Here is a 16,021-nt window from a genome sequence, read left to right as displayed (position 1 = left end):
TATCTCCACCGGGGCACATGCAGAGAGACTGCCAGGCACAGAAAGTTGCCACCTCACACAATCAACCTCACACACTCAGAATCCCTCACGCCCAGCCTCACACAATCACATTCCCTCAGATACACAACAGTGCACAGCCTCTCACTCTTCGCTCACCTGCCAGCCTCACGCACACCTGTGCACAGGCACACACGTTTCCCTCACAACAGATAGAAACCTTCCCCTTTCCCATAGCACAGGCCCTCAGCCAATTCAGTTGCCTACACAGGAGTCTACACCCCCATGGCTCCCACAACGGCTATCTGACCTTTAGTTGAGCCCCTGTGCCCCCTAACTTCTTTCTATCTCCAATCAAATGAAGGGTAGAATGGTCTCCCCCTCCACAGCCACAGGTCACCTAGACTCACACGCCCAGCTTGAACCGAGCAATGTATGTATCATTCCCCAACACAACCCCTGGGGCTTTCCACCAGGTTTTGGTCCATGCTGTCTCTGATTCCTTAATGCCTCACCTCTCAAACCATCTATCCAAATCCTTCCCGGCCGTCTACTCTTGCCCCTGTTCCTCCAGCAATCCTTGGACACCACCACCCCCAGCTCATCTTGACATCGCCCTACTCTTTGGGCCAGGAACATATTTTGCTCATTACTGAAGCCATATCTGCTCAATCACTTCTGCCCTTCACACCCTGCCTACTTTCCCAAAGGAATTCTTATCTCCCCTGAGAGATGGAGAACTTATGGAGAACACAGCCACTGTCTTACTTTCAGTCCCTCACTGTATTTAGCTTGAAACCTTGTACACAGTAGGTGTTTGAGCAATGCCTTCTGGAAGAGTAAATAAAGGAGAGAGGAAGAGAGAGGGAGGGAAGAAGGGAGGGGAGAAATAAATGAGAATTTGAATGAGTGAGTGAGTAGCTGAGTTGAGTGCCTAAGTGAGTCAAGCAACGAGTGAAGAGTGAGGCGAGCCTCTGGAAAACTACCAGGGCGTGTGATGGGGATGCTGAAGGGAGGGGGGAAACAAAGGAGAGGAGGGACTCTCACCTGGGCCTTAATCAAAACAAGAGCCGCCAATCAGTACACACTTGGCAACTGTGCACTAGACCCTATGCTGAGCTCCTTGTGCTTTTTCTTGCTAATCTTCATGACAACGCAGAGAGGTAGATCTATTCTCACTGTACTTGGGAAGAAAATGAAGCTCAAGGAGAAGAAAATACTTGTTCAAGGTTATACAGAGAGTAAGTGGCAGAACCATAAGGTAAACTCAGATTTGTCTAATGAAAAAAAAAAAAAGGCTCAGAAAGGGAAAGCAGGGGTATGAGCCCACCTGGGAGTCTCCTGGCTTTGCTCCTAACACAGACTCATCATGGAAGGTGTGGGTTCTACAGCACATAGAGGACACCTTCTGCCTTCCTGCCAACAGCCTCTGGGGATTCTTAGAACTAGCTTTTGGCACGTGCAGGAAATACTTAGGGTTATTGCATCTGGGGGCAGTGGCTTTCCCTCAGACTCAGAGATCCCTAAAGCTGTAGAATCAGAACCTTGAAAGTACAGAATCAAGGACTATTAATATCACAGAATGTTAAAATCACACCATCAGAATTTGTTCTAAATGGTAGAATCATGAAATCTTAAAACCACAGTATTGTAGAATCCCCAAATCACAGCATCATAGAAAGAGAAACCACAGAATTGGATGGAATGTGTCACTGAATTATCCTCTCTTAAAGTCATGCAATCATAGTTTCTTAAAATTGTACCATCTCAGATTCACAGAATGTCAGAGCTGGAGGAGCCCTTGGAGATCCTCTGGTCCAGCCTCCCTCCTCCTTTTACACATGGGGAAACTGGGTAGCAGGGAGGCCAAGAAACGTGTCCAAGTTGACCAGCTCGCACCACCTCAGGCTGAAGAAGGCGCTAGGCTTGCACATGGTGAGAGCGCCACATCATTCATTCATTTATTGAGTGCCTTGTGGGTGTTGACAATAAAATCAAACCCTACTCTCTCTCCCAGCCCCTGTTCCCAGCCCTGGATAGGAAAGAAGGTAAGACCCTGGTGGGGATGGGGAGAGGGAAGTGGGGTGGGGTGGAACATACATCAGACAGAGAGAAGAGATCAGCTTTTATTGATGGAAATTCTTTTGTACACAGCGACACGCACTCTGAAAGGCCTTTTCCTCCTGATCATATTTACAGAGCACTATGGGAGTGGCAGGAGGCACGGGACAAGGCCTCCAAGCAGTAGAAGAGATGGCAGCAATGGCCACAGCGAGGGAATGAGCAGGCTGGGTCCCGACCCCATCTGGTCCTCTAAGCCCTAGGCACCCTGCATCTCTGTTTGTGCTCACAGAGGACAGAGGTAGGTCCTTGGGATGTCATTTGGAGACCTCTCCAGGAGTGGCAGGCTCCAGGGTGCCTGGGAAGTGGGGTGCGGGTATGGGAGGGTCCAGGTTTCAAGCTCCAAGCTCCAAGCTCTGCTGCTCCCACATTTTAGTCAGACCTAGGGCTCCAGCCTTTATAATTTGGGGGCTGGGGTCCAGGGGAGACAGCAGTGAGGGTGGGAATTCCAAGAAGGGGGTGGGTGAGGACGGGGCACTATGCCTGCCCATCTGGTTCCTGAAGCAGGGACGGGGTCCCATGGGGGATTGAGGGGGCAGGGGGCAGGGGGCTGGTTAAGGCTTTTGCTTCTGCATAGAAAATGACCCTTGTCCTCTCAGTTACCGAGAGGAGGGACTACTGCACTCGGAGGCCGGACAGCAGAACTGATGAGCGTCTTCCTCTTCCTCTTCCTCAGTCTCCTCCTCCTCCTCCTCTTCCCTGGGGCCAGGAAGGGCAGGGTAGAGGCCACAGGCGGCGGGTGACAGAGAGAGGCAGAGGCATTAGTTTGCAGAGCAAGGGAGACACAAGAAGGGCTGGAACCAGGGAGGTAGGGCTAGGATGGGGGTTGGAATGGGAAGGCCAGTGTGACCAATGGGGCCACATCCATCTGAGTCTTGAAGGAGCCTGTTGCTGGTCCCCCTCCTGGAACGGCCCTCCCCCACACTCAGGCTGGGCTCAGGCTTAAGGTTACACCCAGAGTATGTAAACTCCCTTTCTGACCTGACAGGTGCCCAACCTTAATTTTAACATAAATAGTAGCAACCAGCTCTCTGCTGGCACTTTGCATACGTCATCTCATTTAACCCCTGCAACAACTGTGCAACATTTTAAAGATGAGGGAATTCAAGCTCAGAGAGGTTAGATATCTGCCCAAGGTCACACAGCTGGGTGAGCGGTAGTCAGGATTTAAACCTGGAAGTTCTTGGAGCTCCAAGTCTCAGACTCTTCCCAGCAGGTCCTTAGGGTGAACTTGGTACTATCTCTAGAAATCCACTGTGCCCTTGAAGGACAAAGATTTGTATTTCCTGAAGGCTTCAGCGTCGGGAATGTAGGAGATGCTTAGAAATGGTGCGTGGAAAGTCCACAGCTTTGGAAGCAAACAGACCTGGGTTCCAAGGCCAGCTCTACAAGTGCTTCTAGGCTGCGGCCCCAGGCATGTTAATGCCCCTCTTAGAGCTTCAGTTTCCTCATCTGTAAAAATGAGGCTTATGATGCCAACCCCACAGGATTGTTCAAAGGACTGGAATACATGTCAAATGCCTGGCAAACAAGAGTGATGGGAACATGGTGGTGGTTATTGTTAACTGCTCATGAACTGAACCTAATTACCAAGGTGGCCGCTTGCACCCACACAGAAGCGCCACAGCGGCGGGGAGGAAACATTGCAGGAACAAGCACCTGTTCCTCGGGTCCTGCGGAGCAGTACCGGGGCCAGTCTGCATGTGGCAGTCACTGGAGCTGGACTACATTTTCATGGGGTGGATGGACAGGCAGGAGGGCTGGGGCGGGACCAGGTGTCTTGGGAGTGAAAAGGCTGATCTTCTAGGGATTTCCAAAGAAACAGTCTCAGCCCACTCCCAGACCCCCTTGGCTCAGGAGATGTAGGAAATATGGAATCCAGGATGCTGGAGGATTGGGAAGACATGGGAAGGAAAGAGAAGGCAAGGGAAGGCACTGCTGTCCATCTGACAGACAATCGCGTGCAGGGGTGCGCACGCGGGGACACACACACACACACACACACACACACACCCTCCTCATACTCAGAGCTCCCTCTGACACATTGTTCCACAGAGTCACTGAGTCAGCAAAACCACATGAACCAGTGCTCAAGTCCTGGGCAAGTAGCTCCTCCTTTCAGAGTCTCCCATTCCTCATCTATAAAAGGAGAAGGGAACTCCACACCTCTCAAGGCTGTCATGAGGAACAAATGATCTTCCAGTCCCCCTGCTCACTCCCCTCCTATCCAGGCCAGGCCTCTGCTACCCTTCACCCTGACACTGCAGTCACCTCCTGATTTCTTCTCCCTACTCTTTTGGACCACATTAGCCTTCCTAAAGCCCACCTTTGAGTGTGAATCTCTTCTGCTCAGACACCCACCTTGGCTCCCCTTAGCTTCCTGGATAAAGTTCAGATTCCTCTACTTGGCATTCAAGGCTCCCCCACCATATGGCCTCACCTGGCCTTTCCTGTCAGGTGGAAAAAGCCCAGGCTTTAGAGTCAGACAGACGTGGGTTTAAATATCAGCCCCACCACCTACTAGCTGGGTGACCTTTAGTCCATTTCTTCACCTCTCTAGGACTTATTTTCCTTATCTGCAAAATGAGGAAATACCTATTCTGCAGGATGTGGTGGGGATTAAATGAATTCAAGTATGTAAGGCACCTGCCACAGGGTAGGTTTGGTGCCTCATACATGGTAACTATTACTGTTACTGTCAGCATCAGTGCCATCAACGTTATACCGCCCAGCCTTCATCAAACTAGCTTGTTCGTTATTACATCAGCACGTCCAGCCTTTTCACGCCTCTATGCCTTTGCTGACTCTGTTTCTTCCTTCTGCACAGAGCTTTGCCTGTTGAAATCCTGTCTGAACTTCACAACCCGGCTCAAATGCTGCTTCCTGCAGGAAGTCCTCCCTGACTTCCAACCAGAAGTATTCTTTGCTTCCTCCTAGCTCCAGCATCCGTGCTCTTTGTCAGGGATCTCCATGTGTTGCTTTGAACTTTTCTGAAGCATTTCTTTCACTAATCCCCTCAACGCCCTTGAATTCCCCTGACCACCACTATCTCTGCTTTCCTTCCCTGTGAGAAAAAGAGGGCCCCTATACTATTTAAGGCCAGTCCCTACACCCAGGCTCTGGAGCCCACCCCTGCTACCACCTCCATAACAATCATCCCCTCTCGCTCCAGTATTTCAACCTCTCCCTCTCTGTTGCCTCCTTCCTACCAACATTTATAGAAGCTCAAGTCTCTCCCATCTGGGAATAAAAACCCTCGATCTGCCCCCACATCTCCCTCTAGCAATCAGTGTCCCTCTCTCCTCTTCACAGCTAAGCTTCTTGAGAAATTCGTCTATACTGGCCATCTCCACTTCAGTACCTCCCACGGGCTCTTCAACCCACTGCAATCTGCCTCGTGCGCCCACCAAGCCACAGAAACTCTTCTTAGTAAGGTCGCCCAGGACCTCCCACTGGTTAAAGCCAATAGACTCTCTCCCACCCTCATCTTACTTCCCCCAGCTGTAACATTTGCCACTCTTAACAAGCCCCCCCGTGCGCAGACGGCTCTTTCCTTCCTCTGCTTCCGTGAGCCCACTCCCTGCTGGTTTTCCTCCTACTTCTCAGACCACCCCCAGCTCCTCTTCCTTTCTCCATTCCTTATGTGTTAGTACCTCTTCCCCAGTTCTGCTCTGGTCCTCTTCTCTTTCATTCCACACTCTCTGTCAGTGATCTCATTCCATTCCATAACTTCAGGTATGGCTGATGACCCCACATCTCTCTCTCTAGCATGGATCTCTCTCCTGGGTCCCAGACCCATCAAGCCTAATTAATGCTTGCTGGAAGCTCCACCAAGATGGCCCTTAGGGCCTTCAGAGTTCACAGGGACCTCTAATGCAGCATCTTACCGCTGCAAACCTGTCCTCCTGCATTTCCCACCCTCGTGAAAGGCACCACCACCCAGTGGCCCAAGCCCAAAACACACCTGGAAGTCACCCTAGGTTCTTCCTGTTCCCTTACCAAGTCAGCCACTGAATCCTGCTGATTCTACCCCCTAAATAGCTCTAAAAGACTACACATGATCTGGCCTCTGCTAACTCATCATCTACTCCCCTTGCCCCTCGCTCACTCTTTCTCCAGTCATACTGGTCTCCCTGCCGTCCCTCAAACATAACAAGCACACTCTTGCCTCAGGGCCTTTGCACTCGCTGGAACATCATCCCCCAGATAGGTGTGGCACCAGACACATTCTATATATTTAGTTGCTTATTTATTTACTATCTGTCTCACCCACCGTAAGATCCATCAGGACAGGCATCTGTTTTGCTCAGTGCTATATCCTTAATGCCCAGCACAGTGTCTAGCACTCGATAAATATTTGTTGAATGAATGAATCCATTGCCAGGCCTGAACACGGGCAACTCACCGTGACCACCCTCAGTCATCTCCACCCCCCACTTCCACCCCCATTATCTACTCAGTCTCTCTGACTCCAGCTCTCTCTTCTACCCCATCACCTCTCAAATCCACCTCCTCTGCTCCATCCCCACAGCCACTACCTCAGCTTACCTCTCTTGGATTACTGCAAAAGCCTCCTCCCTAGTCTCCCTTCCTTCTAAAATGCTAATTTGATCATGTTACTTTCCCTCCTCAAGAACTGCTCATGGCTCTCCAGCTGCCTACCACGAGAAAGGACCCTGGGCTCCCCAGACAGCTGTTTGAGGCGTGTCTAACCTCCGCATCAGTGTTCAGCCTTACCATTTCTCACCTCCAGGCCTCTGTGTTCACTCTCAGAGCATCCTCTCCCATCTCTACCACTCAAAATCTTTACAGACCCTGGATGACTGGCTCAAACACGACTTTCTTCAGGAAAATACCTGACTCACAAACCAGAAGTAATTCCTCCCCCAAATACATAGAGAAATAAGTGTCTCCAGTGTCACTCAGAATCTCCGAGAATCAGGAGTAGGATGGAAGTTAGTAATTATATCTGAGACCACGGACTTTGGGTGCTGGGCGAGCCTTAATAGAGGTTCCCTTCTCCTCCTGCACTATTACCCTGGACTCATGTCCCTCTGGCCCTCTGCTAACACTGATCCATCCTTGCCTCCTCCCTTTCTCTCACCTGCTGTTGGGTCTATCTCTCAAAGAATTTAGATTCCATAATTTGAAATTAAAATGGTTCTTTGCGAATGGTGCCCACGGGAGTAGTGCAACATAGTAGCCCTGCTCCAAGCCACTTCTTCTATGCCAATATCCCAGTGTAGGCCTTCCAGCTGGCCTCCATGCATACGATCCATTTTTCATACCGATTGCTAATGTGATATGTCTAAAACACAAATTTTACCAAATTTCTCTCCTATTTAGAATCCATTCACATGATACTTCATCACCAGCAACATTGGTTCTTAACCTTTTTTGGAGGAACCCAAAACCCTTTAGGCATTTAATGAAAGCCACAAACCACCTCCCCAACAGAAAATGCACACAACTAGACACACACAACATTTTTCATTCAATTTCAGGAGGTTCATGGGCCACCTGAAGCCATTTGGGACCCATGCAACCCAGGCTCGTAACAAACCTCTGGCTCTTCCCAACAACATCCAGGTTCTTTTGCATATGCTGTTCCTTCTGCCTGGAACATTCTGCCATACTTCACCCTTCTGCCCCTGACTGCCTCCGACTCATCCTCTAAGACTCAGCTCTTAGGCTGAGTTGGCCTGCACCAGCCCTAGGTGGGGCCAGGTCTCTTCCACTGGGCTTCCACAGCAGCCCCCCACCCTGTGCTCTCCTCTGTCATAGCCCTCCTCAGTCTCCCCAGCTGACTGGGAATTTGTGGAAGGCAAGAACCATTACCCAGCATAGGCCCTGCCATAGCAGAACTCCCTAAGTGTCTACTGAAACAAACACTAATAACAGCTACCCTGTTTTGAGTACTCATTATGTGCCAGGCACTCAACAACATGAATACTATTTATGATCTCTTCTACTCCTCAATAAATAAACCCCATGATGTTGGTATTCTTTTTAACAGATAAGGAACTAGGCTCAGAGATGTGAAGTGAGTTGTTTAAGGTCACCCAGTTAGTGAGTGACAGAGGTGGGATTGAATTGAGACATGTTGACATCAATGCAAGTATTGGTCCACCATGCTTCCCTGCCCTGCACTGTGAGAATAGGAGATGGTATCAGTAGCAGAATAGGACCAAGAACCAGGGCCAGAATGCCCTCTGGGCTCCATTTCCCAGGGCCGCCTACTCTTATTTTCCCTCCTGTGTCACCTTCATGTCAACACCAGGGACCTGGCTCGCTCTCTCTCTCTCTCTCTCTCTCTCTCTCTCTCTTTTCTTTTGGCCATGCTGCGAGGCTTGCGGGATCTTAGTTCCCTGACCAGGGACTGAACCCGGGCCCCAGCAGTGAAAGCACCAAGTCCTAACCACTGGACTGCCAGCGAATTCCCTGGCTCTCTCTTCTTATGGTGTGATCCCCTCCATCCCATGTACTACTCTCAGCCTCCTCATCCCAAAGCCCCACTATGGTCAGGCGCATCCTTTGCTCCAGAACCATCCCTAGACACGTACAGCTTTTAGATCCAATCCAATCCAAGGCTACATATTAGCTACAAGGAAAACAAGACATGGGTAGTCCCTGCCCTTCAACAGTTGACAGTCATCCAGGAGTTTTACATGTACCTTCTCCAATCCTAAAATCAGCCCTGAGAGGTAAATAGGCATTGTCCTCATTGCACAGATGAGGAAATAGAAGTTCAGAGGCTTGCCGAAAGTCGAGCTTGGAAGTAGCCGAATTTGGACTTGAATAAAGATACTGACCCAACTATTCTCCCCCATTAGGTCATCCTGCTTGGAAGAGCCAAAAAGTAGGCAACCATTTCCGGCAGGATTGGGGGATAAAGGAAAGCTATTACTTTTTCAAGACTTAGTACACATGTCCCCTCCTGTAGGGGACAGGTGGGGTTAGGTACCCCTCCTCTGGCAGCCCTCTGGGCCTACTTCTGTTCTATCCCAAACCACACTATGCAGTCATTGTCTATGTGTCTCTCTCTCCCTTCTAGACTTGAGCTCCCTGACTGTAGGACCAGATACAGCTCATTCCCATATACCACCAAGGTTCAACACAAGGCCTAACTGAGAGCAGGCAGAACAAATGCTTGCTGAATGAATCAGGTGGTATTTGAGCAAGTTATTAAAAGGAAAAACAACAGGTGGATACAGGAAAAAGGTATAGAGGAGGAAGGAAACAAGTTAGTAAAGGCAAGGAAATGGGACCAAGAAAAAAGGCCAGTAATTTTAAAATTGTGACAGGGTATGTATAACATTTTTTTCATTGTTGTTATGGGGGTTTTCTTTTCCTTACAAAAATGGGATCATACTATAAGCCCTGTTCTGCAATTTGCTTTTTTCATATAACAATAAGTCTTAGAGGTCTTTCCAGGTGAGTATCTAGAGATATATCTTTTTCTTTTGATCTGCTACAGAGTATGGATGGATCATGAAGGAAAAGCTGTTTCCTACTGATGGACATGTAGGTTGTTTTAATTGCTTGCTATTATAAACAATGCTGCAATGAACATCTTTGCATATGTCTGAAAGTAGTTTTGAAGGATTCCTAAAAGTTGAATTGCTGGGCAAAGGGAATGAACATTTTGTTTAAAATGTAGATAAAAGGTATTTCCGTGGCTTTAACATTTTTATAAACTGGCTAAAAATAAAGATTATTCCTACTCATATAATCCCGTCTTTATTTAAGAAGCATATATCATGCAACCTTTTCATTAAGAGTTGGTTGAGAATGCTACCCTACAAAAGGGCGTGTGATAGAGTTGCACAGTATGTCTTATGTTTGCAGCTGGGGTTGGGGTATTTTAGAAAAGGCCTCTGGCTGGCCAAATTGGGGTCTACCTAGTAGTAAAACTCTAGAGAAACCTAACTCTAAGACATAGTTCTCAGCTTGGAAGTATATGCACATTTAAGTTTCTAGGGGCAGCTAACAAACTGGTCCCATAATAAAATGAAACCAATCCGTACTCTTATCAAGGAATATGAGAGATTCTGTTTCCTCACAACCCTTTCAATCTTTTAAATTTTGGTACTTTAAAGTTAGTACTTCGCTGTTGTTTTAGTTACATTTCTTTGGCTATTTGTAAGGTTGAACATCCTTTCTCACTCATTAGCTGTCTACTTCTCTGAATTGTCAAATCACGTTATTTCTCCACTTTAAATGGGTAAGGCACCTTTTTCTTATTGATTTCCAGGAGACGATATAGACAGAGGTATTAACCTTTGCCTGATGTCTATGTAGCAAATACTTTCTTCTAGCCTGTTGTTTCTGTTTTAACTTTGTGTATAGTATCTTTCTCCACACAGAAGTTCTTAACTTTAATGTAGTTGAAATTATTGCTCTTTACTTTATGGCTCCTGAGTTCTTAAACCCTGATCAGAAAGGCTTCTCCACGCTGTTATAAAAATATTCTGGATTTTCCTCTGGTACTTTTACAGCTTTATTTTTTGCATTTGTTTTTGTACAAGGTAGGGATTTAACTTAAATTTTTTCCAAATGGTAGCTAATAGTCCCATCTTATTTACTGACTTCCCACTGATCTGAAATGCATTCTTTGTCACAAATTAAATTCCCATATGAATATATGGGTTTGTTTCTAAATTCTCTATTTTGTTCCATTTATGTATTCCTCTATTTCTGTGATGATATAATATTTGTAATTTCTGTAGATTTATGGTAAGTTTTTATATCTAACGGGGCAAGTCCCCCCTCATTGCTCTTCTTTTTCAAAATTTTCTTAGTAATTCATGGGCATTTACTCTTCCAAATGAACTTTAAAATCCAATTGCACAATTCCCAAAGAAAATACCACTGAAATTTTAATGAGAAATACATTGAATCTTTTGATCAAATTGGGGGGGAAAATGTCATTTTAAACCATATTGAATTCTTCCCGTCCAAGAATAGGATATGACTCTTGATTTATTCAAGTCTTATAGCCTTTGATGAAATTTTAGTTTTCTACAGAGAAGTATTTTAAATTTCTTATAAATTCGTAGGAATTTTATCTGTTTTTTTTTTTGCTATTGTGAATGGGAATCTTTTTCTATTATGTCTTCTAATTAGTTATTGATGGTATTTAGAGAAGTTGATGGTTTGGGTGTATATTTATCTTGTATCTACCCATCTCACTGAATTTTCTTATTAGTTCTAATAATTTTTCCTTTTATTCTCTTTGATTATCTAAGTAGACAACTATATCATCTTCAAATAATGCTAATTCTGACTCTATTTCTGATATTTATACCACTTATTTCTTTTTTTAATCCCAATGATTAAAACTTCCAGAAAACACTGGTTAGTGACAGTGATAGTAGTCATCCTTATTTTGTTCCCAAATTGAATGGAAATTTATCTAGCACGTCATTGTTACATTTGATGATTGTTTTTGGTTTCTGATAAAAATTCTTTCCAAGTTAAGGAGGTTTTCATTCATTCCTAGTTTACTGTACTAGTTATCTATTGCTGTTTAACAAATTACCCCAATGCAGCAAGAGATAACTAAGGCACTAAGGGTTTTAAAATCAAGAATGGATGTGTGATTTTGTCAGATTATTTTTTCAGCATTTATGGAGATAGAGTAAAAAGATTGTATAACTATTAGTATAATCAATTACAATAACAGCTTCCCTAATGTTGAACAATCCCTGTACTCCTGGGACAAACCTTCACTTGTCACGATACAGTCTTCTTTTAATATACTGATGGATTCAGTTGGAGAATCTGTAATTTAAAACATGTGTTGCTCTATTAATATGTGAGGCTAGGCTATAGTTTTCCTTTTTTTTGTCTAAACCTGTCCAGTGATACCAGCCTTCTAGAATGAACTAGGAAGCTGTCCATCTTTTCCTATTAGCTGATCTTTCAATATTGGATAGAACTTCCATGATACCTGAACTTCCATAATACCAGCTGGGCCTGGTACCATTTCTGAGGAGAAAACTTTGACCATCTTTTAAACTTCTTCTATACTGTTCCATTCTATTCAGGTTTTCTGCCACTCCTTAAGTGATTTTGGTAGTTTATATTTTCCTAGAAAATCACCCATCTCATCTAGATTTTCACATTTATTGGTATAAAATTACACAAAGCATTTTCTTATGACTTTTTCATATACTCTGAATCTGTGGTTAAATCCCCTTCATCATACCTTATTTTATTTATGTTTTCTTGCCTTTTTCTCAATCATAACTGCCAGAGGAGGGTCTGTCTAGTTTGTTGGTCTTTTCAAAAAACACCTCTTAGCTTATCAAACCTTTTGTTTTCTATTTCATTAATTTCTGGTTTTATATATAGTAATTACTTGATTCTGCTTTCTTTTGGTTATTCTTTTTCTAGAACTTTCTAGACTCTTGATCAGAATAATTAGTTCATTTAAACTGTCTTGTTCTCTAATAAAAGCATTTAAGACTACAAACTTTCTTCTGGGAACCCCCATGGTCATATCCCATAGGTTTTGATCTATGACATTTTCAACTGACATTTATTCTAAATAGTCCATAAATTCCATTCTTATTTCCTCTTTAACACAAGTATTTTTAAACTTTCAAATGGACCTAGGCTTTTTGCCATTGCTATTAATATTTTATTTCATTGCATTATAATCAGAAAATGTAAAATGTGTTTTCAAATTAACTTGGAAATAATCTCCTTCCCCAAAAGTATAAGCAGATTGTTCTCTCTGTCTAAACACCCTTCCCCATCCTATCCAACTGACAAACTCTTACTCATCCTACAAAACAGCTCAAATGTTATATATTCTAGGACCAACCACTCCCACTTCGGGGTGGGGGGAAGGTATCTAGAGAAGGATTTTTAAGGAAGGACAAGCTACAAACAGGCTGTGAATGTCCTCTTCGGTCTTCTGGCCTGGTCCCCCAGTCACTCTCCTCACACGCTCAGACACCCATTCCACAGTCACTCCAGAGGCTAGAGGGAGATGGGGGAGGGGCTGGCAATGATATTGATATTTGTCTGGAGGGGTGAGGGATTGGGGGAGGGGTGGGTCTAGCTCTTACCTGCTCTCTGCCAGCCTGCCTGAGGGGGTAAGCTTCATGGAGTCAAGGACCTGAGTAGGACAGCAATACTGGTGTAGAGTATGAGACGCTGTGGACCTGAGAGACAGCAAGAGACAGAGAGAGAAAGAGAGACAGAGAGAGAGACAGGGAGGGAGGGGAGAGGCAGGGTGGGGAAGGGGGACAAGGAGGTGAAAGTGAGTGGGGTAGGGGAAAGGGGAAGACTGGGAGGAATGGGTGGTGGAGGATAGGGAATGGAAGAGGAGGGGTGGGAGGGAGGGAGGGAGAGGGGGAAGGCAGGCAGGCAGGCAGGCAGGCAGGCAGGAAGGAAGGAAGGAAGGAAGGAAGGAAGGAAGGAAGGAAGAAAAAAAGAAAAAACCACAAAGTCAAGAAAGAGAGGACGGCACTCGAACCACAAACAGAACACAACGACAACAGGGGGCAGCAGAGACGAAAGAGCTGGGCTGGGCCTCCTGTGTTCCAGGTGACTCCGTGGGGACCTCGGCCTCAGAGACACTGGGACACCACAGTAGGGAAGGGGGAAGGGAGCCCTCCTCACACCAGACGCCCCGGGTAGGGAAGAGGGGAGAGGGAAGGGTGGATGAAAGAGAAAGGGAAAAGGTGTATGGGGGGGTTCCCCCTTAGAGAAGACCCCCCTCACAAGAAAGGAGGGAGGGATGGGGAGAAAAGAGGCTCTGGGTCCAAAGTGGGGGAAGAACCCAGGCCAGGGCGGGGTGGGGGTGGGGGTGGTGCAGGAGACACTGGAGGAGGAGAGGGAAAGAGACAGAGAGAAACCGAAAGAGACAAGACAGAAAAGGAGAAAGACAGAGAAGGAGGAAGACAGTGAAAGGGCGAGACAAAAGACACAGAGAGAAGACAGGGAGAGGCAGAGAGTGCCAGAGCAAAGGACAGGAGAGGCGAGGGCGGAGGAGAGCTGACAAGGTCTCAGTGGTCTTGGTGACAGGATGGGACTCAGGCTGAGCGGGCGAGTGGGGCCCAGCGAGCCAGAGGACAGGGTGGTTCTTTGCTTCTCAGGCCAGTGCTGCGCCCCCAGCCTGGGGCAGGGCCCAAGCTCCGCCCCCCAGCGCTGTGCTCCCACCCTTAGCGTGGGGTCCAAAGGCCCCTCTGCCTCCTGCTTCCCACGATTAAAGTCCAGAGAAGGGGAAGGGGGAGAAGAGACAGCAGGGTAGTGAGGCCGAGGGCCCTGTCCCTGCCCTACCCAGCACAGGGCAGATACTGGGAGTGAGCGCCAGGTCAGCCAGCCCCTGCCCCCCACGAGCCCCTGAAGGCAGGTTGTGGTCAGGGCCTGGCCATTCAAGAGCCGAAGTAAAGGCCAGGAGATGTGGCTGCAGGCCAGGCCAGCTGCCCACTATCTCGCTTGCTGCGAATTGGAGAGGATGCCTAAATCTTAGAACCTTAACAGAGAATCCTGGAATCTGATACTCTTCTTATCAGAGCCTCTGGAATAATTGTCATCAGCAGAACGACTGTTTCTCAAGTGCCATCTAAGTGCCAGTCACTGGCCCAAGTCCTTGACTCATTAAACCTGAGACTCAGAGACCCTTAGGCTGCTGGAATGTTGGTATCAGAGAGTCTCAGCGGTTGTGGACAGCCCCGCAGCGCCAGGCTAGGTGCCAGGGCAGCCACCAATCACACCCCTCACAGGCCACCGACTGCGCTGCTCAGGGCTCCAGGGTTCTTACAGAGCTGGGCACCCAGATGCCCCTGGGCTCACCCACTTGAGCTGGCTCCCTCCCCCAAGCCAAAGGCCTCCAAGAATCCAAGAGGAGAGCCAGGAACCAGGAAGCCAGGAGGCTGCTGAATCAGCAGCCCAGGGACCAGGTCCAGGCCTGGGCAGGAAGGGAGGGGGTCGGGCTGCAGGGTTGGGGGTGGGGGCCAGGTTCCTACCTGCTACTCCTCCCGGGGGGCTCCATGGGTCTGGACCTGTCCCGAGGGCAGGCCCCCTGGCCAGGGCGGTGCCTCCACCGCTGTTGCCACCCCCTCCTCCCCAGCCCTTCCCTAGAAGGAGGAACCAAGGAGGCGGGGCCAGGCCTGCTGGGCTATAGGCCAGACTGCAACTGGAAACTTTGCTCCTTCCCCTGCTCCCCCAGGAGGGCTGGGAACTCCTAGTACGAGGAAGCAGCTTTGAGAGCTTGAAGTGACTCCTCTCGGCCAAACCTCAGGCTGTGCTCACTATATGCACCTCTGCTGGAATCTCCCCAAGTACCCTGTCAAGTACGTGTCACTAGCCCTATTCTCCCGAAGAGAAAATTGAGATGTAGAAACATTAAGTAACTCGGCACAGGTAATAGAGCTAGTAAGTAGCAGAACCCCAAGATCAGGACCTGGTTTGGCCATTCCCAAATCAGGACTCTGTCCCCTTGGCCATATTGCTGCCCTGTGAATACAGAAACCTTTCCATAGAAGCTTTTCACAAACATTCTCATCTTCCACAGAGTTAAAGAGACTCTGTGTGGTGGTTATGCTGGGATGCTCCAGTTCAAGTAAAATTCAAATCACCCATCTGGGGAAATCAAGATGAGGGCCCAGCCGATATTCTTGACCATTGCAATAAGCTCTCACTTTCTTCTGCGTTGTTTTCTGAACTGGCTAAGAGAAATGCTCCCTAAAGAGAAAAGCAAAAATCAGAAGACACGCCATTCACAATCTAGAGGCTGTTCTTCCAAGGAAATTGGCCCACCTGATTTTACAGAGGGGGGAATTGAGGCCTGGAGAGGGGAAGAGTCTTACTAAAGTTCATACAGCCAGTCAAACTAGAATCCCCATCGACCTACCACAGTAATCTCTCTCTCCTCCTTATGTGGGGG

General features: G+C 47.3%; 1 protein-coding gene across 2 annotated transcripts in view; it reads right to left on the bottom strand.

The window, feature by feature from the left end:
- IQSEC2 (IQ motif and Sec7 domain ArfGEF 2) overlaps positions 1 to 15,811 on the bottom strand; it is a 39,890-nt gene extending 24,079 nt beyond the window's left edge. The window contains exons 1-2 of one of the 2 annotated variants that reach the window (XM_089904523.1): positions 15,102 to 15,811; positions 13,197 to 13,292 (exon numbers count right to left, since the gene is read on the bottom strand). In XM_089904523.1, coding sequence (XP_089760649.1) covers positions 13,197 to 13,292; positions 15,102 to 15,127 — 122 coding nt within the window. In that variant the 5' untranslated portion in view covers positions 15,128 to 15,811. The remainder of the gene's footprint in view (positions 1 to 13,196; positions 13,293 to 15,101) is intronic. The other variant, XM_089904524.1, reaches the window with a different exon arrangement.
- Between the last annotated feature and the right edge of the window lie 210 nt (positions 15,812 to 16,021).

This window comes from Delphinapterus leucas, chromosome X (assembly GCF_059928025.1).
Source record: "Delphinapterus leucas isolate spDelLeu-1000000601 "Yukka" chromosome X, BTC_Dleu_Yukka2, whole genome shotgun sequence".
Taxonomy (NCBI): Eukaryota; Metazoa; Chordata; class Mammalia; order Artiodactyla; family Monodontidae; genus Delphinapterus; species Delphinapterus leucas.
This window is presented reverse-complemented; position numbering and strand designations above follow the sequence as displayed.